At 46.8% G+C, this 18,510-nt stretch overlaps 1 protein-coding gene across 1 annotated transcript in view; it reads left to right on the top strand.

The window, feature by feature from the left end:
• Positions 1-2,976: 2,976 nt before the first annotated feature.
• MAPKAP1 (MAPK associated protein 1) overlaps positions 2,977-18,510 on the top strand; it is a 153,634-nt gene continuing 138,100 nt past the window's right edge. Inside the window, exons 1-2 of the mRNA XM_083160962.1 lie at positions 2,977-3,087; positions 16,490-16,808. Of these exons, the coding sequence (XP_083017088.1) occupies positions 16,553-16,808 (256 nt within the window). The 5' untranslated portion in view covers positions 2,977-3,087; positions 16,490-16,552. The remainder of the gene's footprint in view (positions 3,088-16,489; positions 16,809-18,510) is intronic.

The raw sequence follows: 18,510 nt of genomic DNA, 5'->3' as shown, positions 1-18,510 counted from the left end.
TAGAAGTGTCTGGTACCTGAAACATGGCGAGCGCTGCGAGGGGACGCGGTACAATTATATGGTGTCCATGTCGATATATATGTCGACATAGACACAAAAACCGTGAAAACCCCACGCCCGTTTTTCCCAAGGTAAACCCGCCGTTTTCAGGTCTACACATGGCGGGCCACTAGAGAGTTCAAACTGCGGACCTAAGAATGTTGGGAGGAATGTATTAAGAAGGTGGTTCAGACTTGTCAACAAGTCCATCCTTAGTGTTGTAGGGGGGAGGACAGAACATTATACACCTCAGTGACAAAATCAAAGGGTTGTTAAAGGCTAAGGCTTCAATGACTACAGGATTAACATTAAAGAGAGATGAAGTAATACCCCTTCCACACTCGCAGAGCCGGTTCATACCCGAGAATGTGTTCCCGGATGCTTCCTGGGATTCTACCCGGGAATGTACCCTTTCACACTGCACTAGATCTGGGATTGACCCAGGACAGCCCCATTCACACCGATCCCTGGAAATCCCTGCAAATACATATGCACGTCATTAGAATTGGAGTCCAGGGCTCTGAAAGATGACATCAGCATTTGTGATCCCAAGAAAGCGCCAATCAGAAGCTTTATTAAAGTCCCGTGTGTACCTAATCCCAGGTACGGGACCATTCACACTGACCGCATCCCAGGTCGATTCCGGAATCTACCCAGGTCATCCCGGGATATTCTTTCAAGACCCTTTCACACTGAGCTAAATCCCGGGTTGATGCGCGTTCATGTGCAAAAACCCAGGATATGTTTGCAAGTGTGAAAGGGGTATAACTGGGCCACTTGTTCTGGGATAGTGCACATACCCTCTTCTAGTCGCGGAGACCTTTATGTTTTCTCTTCTTCTGTAATTACAATTGTGCCATGCTATTGGGGACAAATACAGCTAAGCATGTTGCAATGTGACTTGCAGTACTACAATATTAGGATAGTCAGAGGTTACTACGATCTTTTGAATAAGTTAATTCACATCCCCAGTTCTGGTTAGAGATGAGCGGTCTGGATTCCAAGGAATCCTAACCGCTCCGAATTCTTCCCCCCTTAGCCGTCCGCAAGACACTCTGCTTTGTTCAGAAACCTGAGCGCGGCCGAATGGCAAAGTCCCAAGTTGGATTTTCGCGAGACTTCGAGTCTTTAAAGGCTCCGCATCTCGCATATGCTGCGCCATTTCCCCCACACTTCCAAACAGCACACAACTCTGCTGGGAGTTGTGCTGGGTCACTAACTCTTGTGTTTTGCTCTTGTTTATTGTTTGTGTGCACTGCACCCCAATACGCCATAGTGAGATACTGTCAGAAGTTCTGTGTGTGATTGTTCTGCCTCCACACAGTGTTGGACAAGCTGCGTCCTCCTTTAAAAAATGTAAATCATTTTTTTTCTCTTATCAACTTTGTTTATATTGTTTGTGTGCACTGCACCCCAATACACCGCAGTGAGATACTGTCTGAAGTTCTGTCTCCACGCAGTGTTCAACAAGCTGCAACCTAAAAATATATATATATATATATATATATATATATATATATATATATATATATATATATATATATATATATAGCCCCTGGCCTAAATTGAATGAAAACAACATTGTGAGCTGTAAAGTGGTCAAAATTGTCTGGGAAGGGCTGGAACTTGAGTTGATTATTGAGGTTAATATTACTCTATGGACAAAAAAACCACAAAAATTATGTGATTTGGGCCTTTTTTTATTTTACCATTAAAAAAAAATCTAAATCCAAAGCCTTTCACCGCCGCTCGACAAATGTATTTATTTACAGTTTCTTAGTTAGCGCAGCAGATTCCATTGCGCTTTACAATTGGAGACAACAGTGATTAAACAAACTGGGTAGATACAAACCGACATGGAGGTAGGAGGGCCCTGCTCGCAAGTTTACAATCCAAATCCCGGCGACAAATCCAATTCTTCGGCCCCGGCGCCCATCTCTAGTTCTGGAACCTGAAATTCTAGGATTTCCGTATACTAAACTACAAGCTCCTTAATCATAGACATAAGCATTTGTCCCTGGAGGGTGGGCTGCTGGTATCTATCTATCTAAACAATATTATAAATGCAGGGAAATGTCGGCAATGCGTTCTTGATATACTTCATAGCAAGTAATAAACCGCATGACATTTATGTTACTGAATTACACGGAGGGTCCTAAGTATTGTGCAGAAAATAAGTATTTTGTATTAGAATTGTTATTGTATCACACACTAATTGTCAGGAGTTCTGTCTCTGTCTGGCAGCCCCGTGCACATGGGATTGAAGATCGCACGGGCTGCACTATAGATTTATATCAATCCATCAGCCTCCAGCAGCCTTGGCTGGGGTCGCATGCGATACATTGTGTGCAAAAACGGGAAAAAGTAATGCCGACCTTTTGACTGTCAACCATCCCATTGTTGACATAATGCTTGTGTAGACCTTTTATCTTGTTAACCTTAAACATGTCAACCTATGCCCTGCTGAGCTTCAATGGTGGATCTTCACACAGTCGACCCTATGACCCATAACTACAATAGCATTCCCCATCAAGTATAAATAGGAAGTCATCATATTATTCACATAAACAAAACACGGAAGCTCCGCCTGGCATACGCAGCACGTGTGGGGGGTACATCTCCTACCCTGGCCCCAGCCTACCACAGGCCTTGCCCCCAAGGAGTACAGGCGCCCCTAGGTTACAACCCCCGCATAGGAGAGAACTTTAATAATCCCATGTGCTGTTAGCTTATATTATTCCTGCTACTGATCTGGGCCCCACCTGCCTATTTCTCCACCCACCTCGGGAAATAGCACTACAGTACACAGCCCTATCTGCCACCTGCAGCTGCCCAGCATCCTCCCCTCACCCTGACCACTGCTGCCCTCAGTGCGCTCACTGGCTGCGCTGCAGCTCCTATATATACACACCGCTGGGTCACATGATCCGCTGACGTCACGCATGAGCCCGGTCACATGACTTCATGTCATCACACGGCCTCCGCTGCACAGCTGCAGAGAGGGAACCGGCTAATAACCAGTCACCGGAACCGGACTAACCGGGAGAGGTGAGCGGCGCCGCCCCCCCCCCCGGCATGTACAGTAGTGAGGCGGAGCTCTCCGGTTACCGTGACGGGCACCATCCGGTGACAGCTCCACGCTGTGCGCTGCGCCCTATACACTCTATGCGGCCCCTGTACAGGGACACTTCCCTGTGTGTGTATATAATGTGTGTGTGTCTATACTGTATGTGTATATACTGTGTGTATGGAATGTGTGTGTGTGTATATATACAGTATACTGTATGTATGGAATGTGTGTGTGTGTATATATATACTGTATGTAATGTGTGTGTGTGTATTTACACTGTATGTATGTATGTAATGTGTGTGTGTATACTGTATACTGTATGTATGTAATGTGTGTGTGTATATACTGTATGTAATGTGTGTGTGTGTATATATACTGTATGTATGTAATGTGTGTGTGTGTGTGTGTATATACTGTATGTATGTAATGTGTGTGTCTATACTGTATGTAGTGTGTATATACTGTATGTATGTAATGTGTGTGTGTATATACTGTATGTATGTAATGTGTGTGTGTGTGTGTGTGTATATACTGTATGTATGTAGTGTGTGTGTGTGTATATACTGTATGTATGTAATGTGTGTGTGTGTGTATACTGTATGTATGTAATGTGTGTGTGTGTGTATATATACTGTATGTATGTAATGTGTGTGTGTGTGTGTGTATATACTGTATGTATGTAATGTGTGTGTGTGTGTATATACTGTATGTATGTAATGTGTGTGTATATACTGTATGTATGTAATGTGTGTGTGTGTGTGTGTGTATATACTGTATGTAATGTGTGTGTGTGTGTACGTACATACATACATACATACATACATACTCTAATACTCATGGTCGCCATATCACCGCCACTCATGCCTGTTCGTTGCGCCAAGTTTGCACCGTGTTGCAATATCGCCGTTCAATGCTTTTCTATGACCTGCGGGAGGAAATTTAGACACATGCGCATGGTGACGGGATCGCACCAATCGCTTCGGGATTCACATGTGGCGATTGGCGTGGCAGCGATGAGCGTGGATACATCTGTATACTCTGCATTATATACACTACAAGCCGTGTGTAATTATTGTCTACAGCAGTTCCATTGTATTAGATATTGTTATGTGCGGTATATTCACTTCCCTGATAATTAGAACACAAACACCTGTGTCTGCATGAAGATCATAGGGTTACAAAGTGTGCCATGTACTACATTATCTATATAACAATGTAAGAAACAAATCACAAAGTCTGTCCACACCAGCATGCATGTGCAGTGGGAGCTGGGACGGGCATTTGTACCTACATCGACTTCTACTGCAGAAATCATTTGGACAGGCCTGGATGGAGAACCACTCTGTGCTGGGGAGAATTCTATACTATTATACAGGGTTTGAATAAAAAGCAATGAGAACAAATTCGGGAAAAAATATTTATTGAAGATCTCGCTACAAACAAATAGAATTCTTCAAAATAAGACCCTTCTGAAACACTTCTGCCAATGAGTTGTCCATGCTTGGAAGGCGCCCTGGGAGTCCTTTAATGGAATGTCCTTTAAGCAGCACGTCAAAGCCGCTTTGAACTCTGCTACGGTCGCATGGCGGTGTCCTTTGAGGGCTGTCTTCACTCGGGGGAACAGGAAATATCATCCAGGGCCAGATCGGCACTGTAGGGGGGCTGGGGAAGCCTTTCGATGCCGTTCCGGGCCAGGTAGTCGTTGACTACGAAGCAGGTGTGGCTTGGTGCATTGTCATGGTGCAGCTTCCAATTGGCGGCAATGCACTTTCTGGATCGTGGCCAACATCTCCATAGTTGAGTTTCCGAGTCCCCCACAGAATTTAATGGCGTTGCGCTGTTCGATAGAACGTTGCATTTTTAAGCTTCAACCGAGCCTATCGACAGGGGTCCACTAAAACCACAGTACAAACCACACGGAAGCTCGTAGGCGCCTGTCACTCAATGCGTGGTGAAGTGTGTTGACTTCACCCTCCATGGAACCCTTCTGGAGCATACACGCTGCGACGTACAGTCGCGTCACAAAAAAATAGCTCTTATTACTTTATATACAAACCCTGTATAACAAATAGCACCTAGGTGCCATCCACAAGAGGTAAATGCAACGCACAATTGAGGCAGCACTCATATAACCCAGAAAAAAAAGATACTTCAGCCACAACGGTTTTTTCTATGGTACTTTTGTATTAGCAGGGCGCCCACTAAGCAAATTGCTTAGTGGGCGATTCTGCGTAAGAAAGTTTTAGTGCCGTGCAATGCGATGCGATTTTCCTATGTAATTTATTCACGGCTCTCTTGGCCCCGGCGGATCGCATCGCATGGCATCGCACCTCCCGCAAAATCGATTTTATAGGGTGCGATGCCATTACATTAGCTATACACTTGTATGACATGCAATGAGGTTTTACGCACCCCCCCCCCCCCCACTATCCACGCCACCCGAAGCGTGGCGAGCAGTGGCGGAACGCATCCTCCAGACCTTTTCATACCCCCACTATCCACGTTGGCATGGAGTTGATTTTATATAGTGTGGTGAGCGCACGCGCAATACATGTAAAGTAATCCGCGTCCCCTCGCAGCGCTCGCCACGCTTCGGACACTATATAAAATCAACTCGACGTGGATAGTGGGGGTATAAAAAGGTCGGGAGGACGCGTTCCGCCACCCCTCGCGGGGCTCGCTGCACTCGCCATGCTTCAAGGGGTGGCGTGGATATTGGGGCGGGGGGGGGGGGGGTGCCTAAAACCTCATTGTATGTCATACAAGTGTATAGCTAATGTAATGGTGTCGCACACTATAAAATCACATGCGATTTTGCGGGAGGTGCGATGCGATCAGAGCAGTGAATAAATTACATAGGAACATCGCATCGCACAGCACTAAAACGGCCCATGTGATGCGATTTCCCTACGCTAGCGTACGTATGCTAATTGGGCGCCCTGCTACTACATAAGTACCTTTTTTCTTTTTTTCTTTTCTGGCATATAGTGGAAGTTCTGTAAGAGCCGCCTCCATTGTATATTATGTATGTAGGGCATACACTGCATGATAACAGTGCAAACCAGCTATTTGAATGATTATCCCTCAGTTTATTTTACCTGACATCATCAGACCCCACAGATAATGAGGGCATACACTGGGAGTTCTCTCTCATGGTATTGGCCACAATATGTATGTCCCGCCCCTGGGGATCAGAAATGTCCCATTTCCTTCCTATGTGAAGGGACAGTGGACATTTCTGATGGTCCACCAGCGGTTCGGCAAACACTGCTTGTTGCAGCCAACTTCCTTGCCCTGCTTTCTTTCTTTTTGGGTCCATCGCGCACATACACAGTGCAATTATCTGGACAATCCTCCAATGTCAGGCGGATCGGCCAGATAATTGTATGCCGCGCTTTATATCCTAGCTGCATCAGAGAAGTACATTTTGAAAGACTCCGTAGATTATGATTTACACGTTCGTGTTGTTAGCCTGGGTATATGACTGGCGAGATATTGTGTAGATGCAGCTCGGAATGATGTGTAGTCCATGTATATTTTAGGGTATATGGTCACTGAGTCGACATGGCTTTATGTTGACAGGGTCATAGGTCGACATGGGGAAGGTTGACAGTCAAAAGGTCGACATGGGTTTTTCACGTTGTTTTTGAGCTAATGTGCTGACAAGTGGTATTTCATGCTCTACTATCCCTTAGGGAGTGGAGGGAAAATAAAATAGTGTCCGTGTCGATTGCGTTGACATTTGGGGCAAAAACTTGAAAAACCCATGTTGACCTAATGCTGGTGTCGAACTAATGACCCTGTCTACCTAAAGCCATGTCGACCTTCAGTAATTGACCTATTGATCCCAACCCGTATTTTAGTTGCACATTCCCGGCCATCGTTAGGGTCCCATATGCTGCATATCTGATGGCTGAGCCGGCTGTTGGCGATATAAATGTAACAGTATATCATGCTCCTATACACTGTATTGTGCAGTGTGTAGGTCCTCAGTATACTGTATATAGTGTCCTTAGGTCATACTGATGCATACCTCCCAACAGTCCCGATTGTCAGGGCCTGTCCCGATGTCCCACCCGCGGGCGGCAGTGTCCCACGGTGTGGGGGGGGCTGTTGGGAGTCCCCCCTGTCAGCTGCTAAGCAGCGGGGAATAAACGCTGTGCGCATGCGCACAGCGTCTATTCCCGCAGCCAGGGGACTGGGGGCATGGCTAGAGGCTCACAGAGCCTCTGGGTCATGCCCCCATAGCGGCAAAATGGGGGCGTGGCCTCGCGGAAGAGCCGCGAGTATAGGCCACGCCCCAAATTAGGCCACACCCACCTAAAATTTCGACGCGCCTCTGGCTCGCAGGAGCATCGTCCCGCCTGCCGAAGTTCAAAAGTTGGGAGGTATGCTGATGTCTACCTGCTGCATAGGCTCCTTAGTATTCCTGCCATGCTTTTATGCTTCCTGCTATAATTTTTTGCGAGTGTGGTCACTCTTTTCTTGGGTGCCGGATGGTGTCCCGACAGTCATTTACCCGACAAATACCGATGCACGGGTTCCCGATGGCCACCGGCTATTCTCCTTCGTGGGGGTCCACAACCCCCATAGAGGGAGAATAGAAAAGGTGGCGAGCCAAAGTGCCTGCAGGGGGCTTTGTTGCACTTGCCACGTTGTCTGAGTCTGGCCAGTCGGGATCCCAACGGCGGGCGAATGACTGTCGGGATCCCAACGTCGGGCTAATGACTGTCGGGATCCCAACTGTCGGAACCCTGTACCACACCATCTTTTCTCAGTGGGTCACAAAATAAGCAGAATATTCATTGGCACACCTTTAGCAACATTGAAAGTTGCAGATCTTGATTCAGAACTGTATGCAATGGCGATGATATACGGTATGGAGCGATTATTGGCTGACACTGAATACATTATAGTCGCAGTGCACGTGAGTGGCAATCCACTAGTGACGCCGGTCACAGACAAGCTGCACGTGAAAAGTGTGGGTAGGGACTGTTTGTTGGAGGTGATGAGTGGTGGCAAAAATATAGGTGTGTCCATAGCCAGATTAAGGTGTGATGCAGGGGACTCTGTACCCCCCCTCCCTTCTGTCTGGGGCCTGCCTGAGCATGGTGACGTAACAAGCTATCCTTATTCCTGTCCCAGTGTTTAAGAAGTACCGAGGCTGCTGGTGGCAGTCATATATCAAGAGGGAATTTTGCCGCCCCCCCCCCCCCCCCCCCCCCCGATGGTGCTCTGCCTTGGTGCTCGGTTGTAGTGTGTGCAAAGATATTTGTGGGCGCCTGAGACATTTGCATATTTTTGCACAGTATTTTGCATACGGGGACAAAACTCTGATTTAGACCCACAGTAATGTAATACGTACAGTATAGTAGTGAATCACACGTGTCACATTTTATTGGGTTTTTTCACCATTGCCTTTGCTCGTGTTTTGAGGCATTTTTTTTTTAATTCCTTTTTATACTATCAAACTTGTAAAATGTTGAGTAATTTCACTTTGTGCAAATTCATAGTTATATTACCTGAGCGACCTGTCAATGTCTTTTTTTATTAAGCACTGTACATACAACGGCCATTGCAACCATTTCAGGAGACGTAATTTCCATAACTTTATTATTATTATTATCATCAGCAGTGATAATATTGTAACAAGAGAAGATAGGATGTTTAAGAACTGTTTTGCTCTGTATTTGGCACATGTATCCCCAGCAGATTTGGCGGTGAGAGCTTCACCCTTTCGTTCTGATTGGACAAGTTATGACTTATCAGTGAAATGCGCAACATGCTATATTAAAGACTCCATAACTGGGGCGTAGCCAGAAGTTTGTGTGCCCCAATGTGACATTTTGATGGGGCCCCCTGTCCCAGTGCTTCTAGAGACACACCTCACAGCAGCAGTTTTTTTTTTTATTGCCTATAGTGTTATCCTGGTTTCTTTTTTGAACCATAGAAGTGCCCTACTTCACATTATGTCACATTTTATGGCTTCCAGTACACATTATGCAATTCAATTGTTCTGGCATGTTGAGCCACAGGGAGACTCATTTCATTCAGAAGCTTCTTGTGCTGATGAGCTGAAATGTTTGAAAAGTAACCTATTTGGGCACCAAAATGGCACTTTTTGGGTCACGCTGAACACATTGTTAGGTTTAGTCTGGGTGGGATCAGCATGATATAAAAAAACAATTGAATATAGACAGGCTATTGGGCATGATCAACAATTGAATCACCCCCACAATGTCTCCAGTTCATATTATGTTATGCTATAAGAATTATTTTGTTTGCTGCGCTCTGTAAGTGAATACTAAGCAATTAGGTTAAAATTGTATTAAAAAAAGGAATATAGGAGCGCTATTAATATCTAAAATATGTGTGATTAAAGTGGACACCTGATAAAAAGATGTAGGTTAAAGCAATGTTGACACTCCTTTTGGAGCTAATTGAATGGCTCCCCCTTGAGAAGTGATTCATCCCTATCTTACTGGAACCGGCGGTGGTGCTTCAGACAGCCGTCTCCTCTGACTCCGTCTCAGTGTGCAGCAGACAAGGGTGCAGCAGTCAGATGTAGCGCTGATCTTGGAAGATGGGGTGACACGGCTTCAGTTGTTAGTTTGAAGCCCGAGGATGGGAATAAAGTCTGGAAATGTTGCATACAGAATGGCGTTTGATTAGGTACTTGTGAGTTATACGGGCGCCCGATGTTGAAATTGAATGTCAGTACAATAAGAGTACGATGCGGCGCGATTTCCCTTGAAATGTCCTTGTATCCAAAATCGCATCGTAATCGCGTCGCATTGGATGCTATTGTATGGTATACAATGGCACGCGACGCGACGCGATTTTAACACATTTCAATGAAAAAATGCCCAAAACTCCGACCGTTTCATGCCCTACTATCCACGTCGGCGTGTAGTTGAGAATATAATAGTGTGGCGAGCGCACGCGGATACCTTCACAGGTATCCGCGTCCCCTCGCGGGGCTCGCCACGCTTCGGGCTCGGTGGCTCGCTGCGCTCGCCACACTATTCTATTCTCCACGCCGACGTGGATAGTAGGGCATGAAAAGGTCGGAGGACGCGTACCGCCGCCCCTCGCGGGCTCGCTGTGCTCGCCACGCTTCGGGTTGGCGTCAATAGTGGAGTGGCGTTAACAATGGGGATGGGATTTAAGTTTTGTCACTTTTTGGGAGTTTTGGGCATTTTTTCATTGAAATAAATGTAAAATCGGGTCTCAGGGACCATTTTACATTGATTCCAATGTTTAAATCGGGTACACTGCTAAAATCGGGTGCTGATCTCGTCGCGTCGCATCGCATCGCATGCCATTTGGTTAACACGCGACGCGATCCGATCTGATGGTACCCTATCTAAAATCGGGCGCCCGGATAACTCACAAGTACCTTTGATTATTTGAACCCTGCATGACAAGTCCGGCGAGTTATTTCCGCATTTATATAATTTCACTACCTGCACCCCGGCCATTGACTGTAGAAGATATCTTCCTGCATATCGTTGTGTGTATGTATGTACAGTCGTGCGAATAAGTTTACATACCCTAGCAGAATTTGTGATTTTCCTGCCATTTGTCAGAGAATATTAATAACTCACAAACTTTCACTCATGGTCAGTGGTTGGGTGACGCCATTTATTGTCAAACAACTGTGTTGTACTCTTTTTAAATCCATGGCTGATGGCCTCAGTGGGCAAAAAGAGAAACCATAAGCGTTTCCTCTGCTAATGCTTCCGTGCTCTTGTTTTGCAGTGGTGTTTAAGTGGCTCATAGACCTGTTAGTGTACTTCTCAGGCTGTGCCTGCTGTTCCAGTAATTGTATGGCTTGAGTGTCGGCAAAACTCTTTGGTCATCACCCTTTTGATGGAGTTCTTAAATAAACATGTGTGCCTCTAATTTTGCCAATTAGGAAGTCATCAGGGGTCAGTGACTTTATGGTGCATTTACCCAGGATGCACTATAAAGGCCCTGACACCTTTGTAACCGTGCACGCTGGGTATGAGGAGCGGAACCGCATCTCTCCTGCCAGAACTAGGGATAGGTCGAACTTCTTACTTTCTGAACATTCGCTTGGTGTAACCACTGGTCTCTCTATATTGAAAATCGCTTTTTCCTCCTCCCCCAAACGCACAATCACTCTGTGCTTAGAGAACACCTAGCCAGCCAGGCAGTCTCCCTTGCCCTGAATGCATCAGAGTTTGATGATGTGTATTATACACTGCCATTGGCGGCTTGCTACATCTATAGCACAGTTTTGAGCAAAGGAAAGCAGATCCAACCATGTTGTACATGCAGTTGTGGTGTCCACTAGCGGGTCATCCGGGGGTCAGCTTTGACCGCGCAGATCCCCCCGCACCAGGCTGAGCAGATTGCAGGGATGGGGCTCTTGTGTCCCTGTGTCTGCACAGACATACATCCCACCAATATGACCGCATATTGCAATGCGATCCTGGGCTGGTAGAGCCTATTTTCCTTCCTTTACCTTCTGATGCTGTTGTCGCTGCCTGCCCGAAAATAACAGGCTTTGGTCATAGACGTTTGCTGTTGGTATCAGACGGGCCCAGCTACTGAAACCCTTTTTGTGATGCGCGTCATGTTGTGTTTAAAGGTACTCAGGGGGAGTTGCATAAAGTAGTAAGCCAGTGGTGACGTTGCCCATTGCAACTTATCAGCTGTCAAGTGCATTCTATAAAAATACACCTGATTGGTTGCCACCGGCAACTTCTCAACCTTTCACTGCTTTATACATTTATTCCACAGTTCTCTACTTTCTTTTACCCCATCGCTGCTATGAAAGTGGAACTCATTGGGTGGCGAGACTTACCGAAATGCCCCACCCCCTTCATTACAGGTGCTATCGCTCAGACCCGGTAGTTTGTGGCTAAATTGCATCAGCTTGTCGGGCCCACGTTTGTGTCATTAAGCCCCTTCTAGAACTTTTTAAAATCCTGGAAATACGCACAATTCAGATCCTAGCACCCACCACTGAGTCCCCATTTACAATATTAACCTCTAAGAATTTCATATTTCATATCTGGATATATATATATATATATATATTTTTAGACACCCTTTTACCATCGCTAAGCCAGGTCGAGATCCTTGGTCTGACCCAAGTTTTGCAATTTCATATTCTCCCATTATACAGAGGACGAGCCAGGTTTTACCCTTCTTTTAACCTGTGTCGACCCAGTTTATAAGCTTTGGTACTTTCACACTGCACCTCGTCCCAGGTCGACACGTCAGCAACTTGGCAATAATCCAGGTCCAATATACGGTGTGAAAGTGGTATTAATTTGACAGCGGAGAGTCCTCGCTTGTGATCCCCAGACAACATCAGACTGCACTTTTACAAATACTAATTTTTGTATCCCAGCACAGTGAATGGGATCCCACATCATAGGCAAATGCAGGGGGGGTTTTTGGTTGCTCAGAAACCCCCCTCCTCTTGGCAAGTGACTTAAAATATGACCACAATAACACTGGTATATAATATGATCAACAGAGATGCCACCACATCATGCAGTGTAAGGGACAGAGCAGAGCTGCTGCACATGCCCAGTGTACCAGCTTCTACCACATTTACTGTATGTGTGGATCTGAGCCCTCAAACATTGCAACAGACCAGAGAGCAGCTGCCAGGAGGAAGAGGCAGGAGCCTTACCATGAAGTGGGAGATTGTGAGCTTAGAAAGTGCAGTACTGGTTCTATTATGTTTGTGTATTTATTTATTATTATGTTTAACCTTTTCCTGACCATTTATCTTATTTAACTCCTTCAGTGGCAATCCCGAGCATTTTCCGGGCTGTGCCCAGTCTGGCAAGCCCGGAAAATTCTCGGGATTGCCACTGTTTAGAGCCGGGCACTGGTGGGTTTTTTATGGGGAGCGCTCCCTTAAAAAAAAAAACACCACTGGGTCCGGGGCAGCGCCGCTGAACTGTCAATCTGCCGGCTCCCTCCCCTATGCCGTGCCTCCTCCTCCCCCCTCCCCTCCGGCTTTTCTATTGAAGTCCCCGGCGCCGGCTTGTGACAAGCCGGCTGCCGGGGACAGGGATGGGGCGCAGGTCAGGGCAGCGGCTGATAGACAGTTCAGCGGCACTGCCCGGACCCAGGGAGGCAGTGGTGTTTTTTTTTTTTTTTTAAGGAAGCGCTCCCCCCCCCCGTCCCCAATAAAAATGTTTGAAACAGCCAATATTATAGACCATCTGTACTGTTAAATATGAATACTGTATTCCATACAGCAGGGGTGGGGAACCTTTTTTGTGCCAAGGGCCAATTGTATGGTGGAAAAATCCTTCGGGGGCCATATGTAAAAATTTCTCTTACAAATTGTCCTGCTGAAGCTGCCCCACGCTCCGGCGGCTGCCGCTGAATAGGACTGACAGTCTCCGGTTGCTGTTAATTAAGAGGAATCTCGCAAGAACTACTGACATCTCGCAAGAAGTCCCCTGTACTTGACTCACGGCAAAGCCACCGGGTGAGTAGGAGGGCCACTCAGACTGGCTACGGGGGCCGCATACAGCCCAAGGGCCTGAGGTTCCCCACCACTGCCATACAGTATCCAGTGTATAAAAAGACCATTTTTTAGGGCTTTTAACATTCCACCAGATTCAGATTCTTACTCCAATGCAGAGTGGGAGATTTTGGATTTTATTTGGAAACCCCCCTCTAAAAATCCTGCATTTGCCCCTGCCTGTGATGTATTGTATGCGATCTAGCCATCTCCAGGCAGGGAAATGCAAGGCTGCGTGCAATACCGTGTCTTAATAACCTGGGGTATATATAACCTATACCAGTGATGGCTAACCTTGACACTCCAGCTGTTGTTGAACTACACATCCCAGCATGCCCTGCTACATTTTTACAGTTTGGCCATGCTAAAACTGATGCAGTTCAACAACAGCTGGAGTGTCAAGGTTAGCCGTCACTGACCTCTGGGTACTGTAAGTCCAGCAGGACGTGTAATTTTACAAGTCTTTACCTTTTAACTTGGGCTCAAATTCAAACGCAGTTAATATCATTATGAAACTACGTTCTGTATTTTGAGTAATGATCCTGAGCATTCTGCAAATTATATACAACAGCAATTTGTACCTTTCATGTGAAATATTAAGAGGTTTGGTGTAGCCTGTCCGGCTATATAAATAAACCATGTTTTACATTGACATTATACCTGTACATACCTTTAGAATAGTATCTGGTAGATCCACCTAGCATGCACCAGAGATCCTGGGCTCGCCTCGGAACGTGCATTGTGTTATTACCTTCGTCCTGCGCTGAAGGAGTTAAACCATTCCTGTCTGAAACACTCAGTCATCCACCAGGCTGAGAAATGCCAAGGTCTTCCTGACATCTGCTCTCCGATTGATACCGCAGGCTTTGCGGGTAACAGCTGAAAAAGGCCCCACAGGTGCCATATAAAGAGGTGACCATGTTGTCATATTTCATTGCGCCATCCTTCTGCAACGCCATAATTACCTAATTAGGTTGTTAATTAGGAAATTAGCATTTTGCCGTATTGATAGAAGGCGGCATGCAAGCTGGGCGCGTTTGTCTACTTTAATTTAGGATTTGTGTGTCTATCATGCGTACGTACTAACGCGGGCCATGGGAAGAGGCTGCGCTTACCGATTGTGTATAAATGATGTGCGGTTTGTGTCTATTAGGCTTAGTATTATAGTCATTCTAGAGCCCACTATTATTATTTTTATACAAATTGGGACTATTTCATAACTTTTGTTCTTAACCATTAGTTATATGAATGGATTTATTACAAGATGAATGTTAAACTGTAATAAAATTTGTGTGTGTATATATGTACAGATGGAGCGCCTCCCAGCCAGCCTGAGGAATCGCCAGATCTCCTGAGCTGGCGCAGGCTGGCGGCTAGGCGCTCCAACTGATGGGAACACGTGAGTGTCTCACGCTCGCACTGTGCCGGAGAGTGGATTCCCTTCAGGGAGACGAGCAGGGTTAGTGGAGGCGACGGGGAGCCGGTGGTCGGCTCAGACAGAACGGAGTGAGCATCTCGTGTCCACGTGCCCCCTTCCATCTGTGGGTAGTGGGGCCTGGAGAATGGCAATAGAATCGCCAGAGCAGCTCCAATGTGAGCTGCTCCATATATATATATATATATATATATATATATATATATATATATATATAGTGTTCCCGCTACGCAAAATGCCCCCTGCCCCTCTAGCAGCGCCCCGCTAAAACAGCCTGGTGTCTGCCCCGACACACCGCACGGGGAAGCACAGTGCCGCCGTAGACGGCGATGCCCGGCGCTTCCCCGGCAGCACAGCGTCTTCGGCGGGCCCGCCCCCTTTAATGACGGCGGTGGCTGGGCAGCCCCCTTTAATGACATCGCGGCCTGAGCACGGCCCTTTTGTGGCGTCGGTGGCCTGGGACCGCCCACAGCTGTGGCGCCGGCGGGCCCGGTCCGCCCCCCAGCACCCTGCCCACAGAAAAACCTAGAGTGAAAACTATGTATATAAATATCGTCGTATAAAGCATCCGCGATGTACCTTATGATGGGTCTGATACCTGCTACAGGTTCAATCTGTAGGGTCCAAACCGATGCGCATGGGACCGCACATCGGATGGGGTGTCAAACACATCGGATTTGGGCCGATTCCCCCCCCCCCCCATGGGTACCACTAGGGAGCACAAAATTGAGCAGATGAATTGTTGCTCCATTTAGTCCACGGTTAACCGCTGGACAGACCTTTCTTCTCGCAGCCTCCCTATGGTTGTAGGCGCATCAATACCAATAGACACCCAAATGGAGAAACAACTGAATTTCTCTGTTGGGCTCCTATTTGTGTAGATGCAGAGGGCACATACAGCTGAGTATCTACCTAGCGGTGATATTCCAGGACTTGAATACCTTACTTTGCCCAGTGGTAGCATGTGCTGTATAATACAGAGTTGTTTGTGGGTCTTCATCACCAGTGTTGAGATGCAAACCTATAAAACTGCTCCTATAGGCTTGGTTAAATATTTTCACCACCGCGGGACCGTCGCATAGGTGTGATGCAGTGTTAATATACAACCCTGTATGCATTAGCAGCTGCGGATGTATATGTGTGCGAAAATATGCAAATACAGGAGCCGCCTGGATTTGGATTGTGACTTCCACCGATGGCTTTGCAATCTCTATCGCCATTGTACAAAGACTGCGCATCGGTTGCAGTTTAGCCGATTATGGAAGTTCTGGCTAGCCCTACGGTCACATGGCGTGTATGCATAAACTAACACCCTGTAGCGATTGCAGCAGTGTACACGACTAAACATGCGAATTTACTGCCTTTCCCCAGGTGACACCAATCCGAGTATCATCCCAAACCTTATATTCTATCTCCTCTCTAGGAATCTATTGGTATGGATTACTGGATCCTCTGGTGAGAGACCCGTGTAGCGCGGGAGAAGGATATGGCTTTTCTGGACAATCCCTTGATTATTTTGGCCCATATCCGCCAGTCCCACGTGACCAGCGATGACACAGGCATGTGTGAGATGGTTCTCATTGACCATGATGTGGATCTAGAAAAACTTTACCCATCGTCCGTTTCCGGAGAGAATCTTTCACAGTCACAAGGGAACGGAGAGACTCAAAGCTACATATACTCACAGTCTGTGGATATTACGTCCAGCTGGGACTTTGGTATAAGGAGAAGATCAAACACAGGTAACGAGCAGACAACTGTCATTTTAACTGACGTTACATCAAAAAATGCGGTACTTGTGAATTATCTGGGCTGCCGATTTTTTTATTATCGCGGCCGAAAAATCGTGGGCATCGCGTCGGTTGCGGCCATTATAAGGGGCCGACGCGATGCCCACGATTTCCCATAGACAGTAATGTTAAAAGACGCGGTGGACCCGATTTCCCATAGACAACAATGTTAAAATTATTACAGTAATGTTAAATGATGTGCAAAATAAAATGACAATGTGAAATGGGCCAATATGGCCATTTCACATTGTATATGTTTTAAAAAAAAATGTTTCATGGCCCCGTTAACGCCACCCCGCTATTGACGCCAACCCGAAGCGTGGTGAGCGCAGCGAGCCCGCGAGGGGCGGCGGTACGCGTCCTCCGACCTTTTCATACCCCTACTATCCACGTCGGCGTGGAGTTGAGAATAGAAAGTGTGGCGAGCGCACGCGGACACCTGTGAAGCCCGCGAGGGGACGCGGATACCTGTGAAGGTATCCGCGTCCCCTCGTGGGGCTCGCCACGCTTCGGGCTCGGTGGCTCGCATGTGCTCGCCACACTTTCTATTCTCAACTCCACGCCGACGTGGATAGTAGGGGTATGAAAAGGTCGGAGGACGCGTACCGCCGCCCCTCGCGGGCTCGCTGCGCTCGCCACGCTTCGGGTTGGCGTCAATAGCGGGGTGGCGTTAACGGTGGTGGGGGCCATGAAACATTTTTTTTTTAAAACATATCCAATGTGAAATGGCCATATTGCCCAATTTCACATTAACATTACTGTCTATGGGAAATCTCGGGCATCGCGTCGCGGCCCCTTATAACGGCCACGACCGACGCGAAATCGCGGGCATCGCGTCGGTCGGGTGTCCTTAAGTTAACTAAACTTAAGGACAAAATCGGCAGCCCGGATAATTCACAAGTACCAAAAATGCTTAGACATAATATACCAGAATTGTCCATTTCATGTGGGTTTTTTTTTAACAACCTGCTGACTGCTTGGTTTATGGTTCTAGTAAAATCATGCAAGTATTCATTGATTTTCTCTTTTATGTTGCCACTGAGGCCACGACACAATTTTCCCTCTTGAAGGTTGTTATGCTCTACTTTTACTTGTCCATTTTGTCCTCGCTGTAGCCAATCGCATCATCAAAATAATCCAAGCTGGTCCTTTTAGAGGCTGTGATTTGTCTACTGTAGCAGTTGTGTTTGAGGTTAGGAATGGATGTGACTGGAGCAGCATCATGAGGCGGGAATTGAGGCAAGCAAGAAGCCAAAGACATATATAGAGGAATGTGCAAGGTCTCCCAGCAGCGCATGGTAATGACAGTAGGCTCCCGTAAAACTGGTGCAAAATACACCACGATAAGAAACCAAGGAAGAACATCCATGTTTCCTTTCTAGAAGGGCTAAATGTTTCGTTTGGCAGGATTTGAGGCTAGTGGGGTGATAATACGCTGTGCAGTAAAAACATGGGATTGTTTTTGCAAGATTATTCCCGACTTCCGCTTCCATTTCATTGGAGTAGTATTCAATTAGCCCCAATAATTAGATACCCAAAAATAAAGGACCAGTAGCGCTATGCAAAGCTGTCCTGGTATAACCAGCAGATGAACGGCTTTCCCGGCGATAATGCAGGAGCGCGCAGCAGCGCTCGCCGCTCATCGCTGGGCCAT

This window comes from Crinia signifera, chromosome 9 (genome assembly GCF_055691185.1).
Source record: "Crinia signifera chromosome 9, ASM5569118v1, whole genome shotgun sequence".
Classification (NCBI taxonomy): Eukaryota; Metazoa; Chordata; class Amphibia; order Anura; family Myobatrachidae; genus Crinia; species Crinia signifera.
The sequence above is the reverse complement of the archived record's forward strand: the minus strand, read 5'-3'. Positions and strand labels throughout refer to the sequence as shown.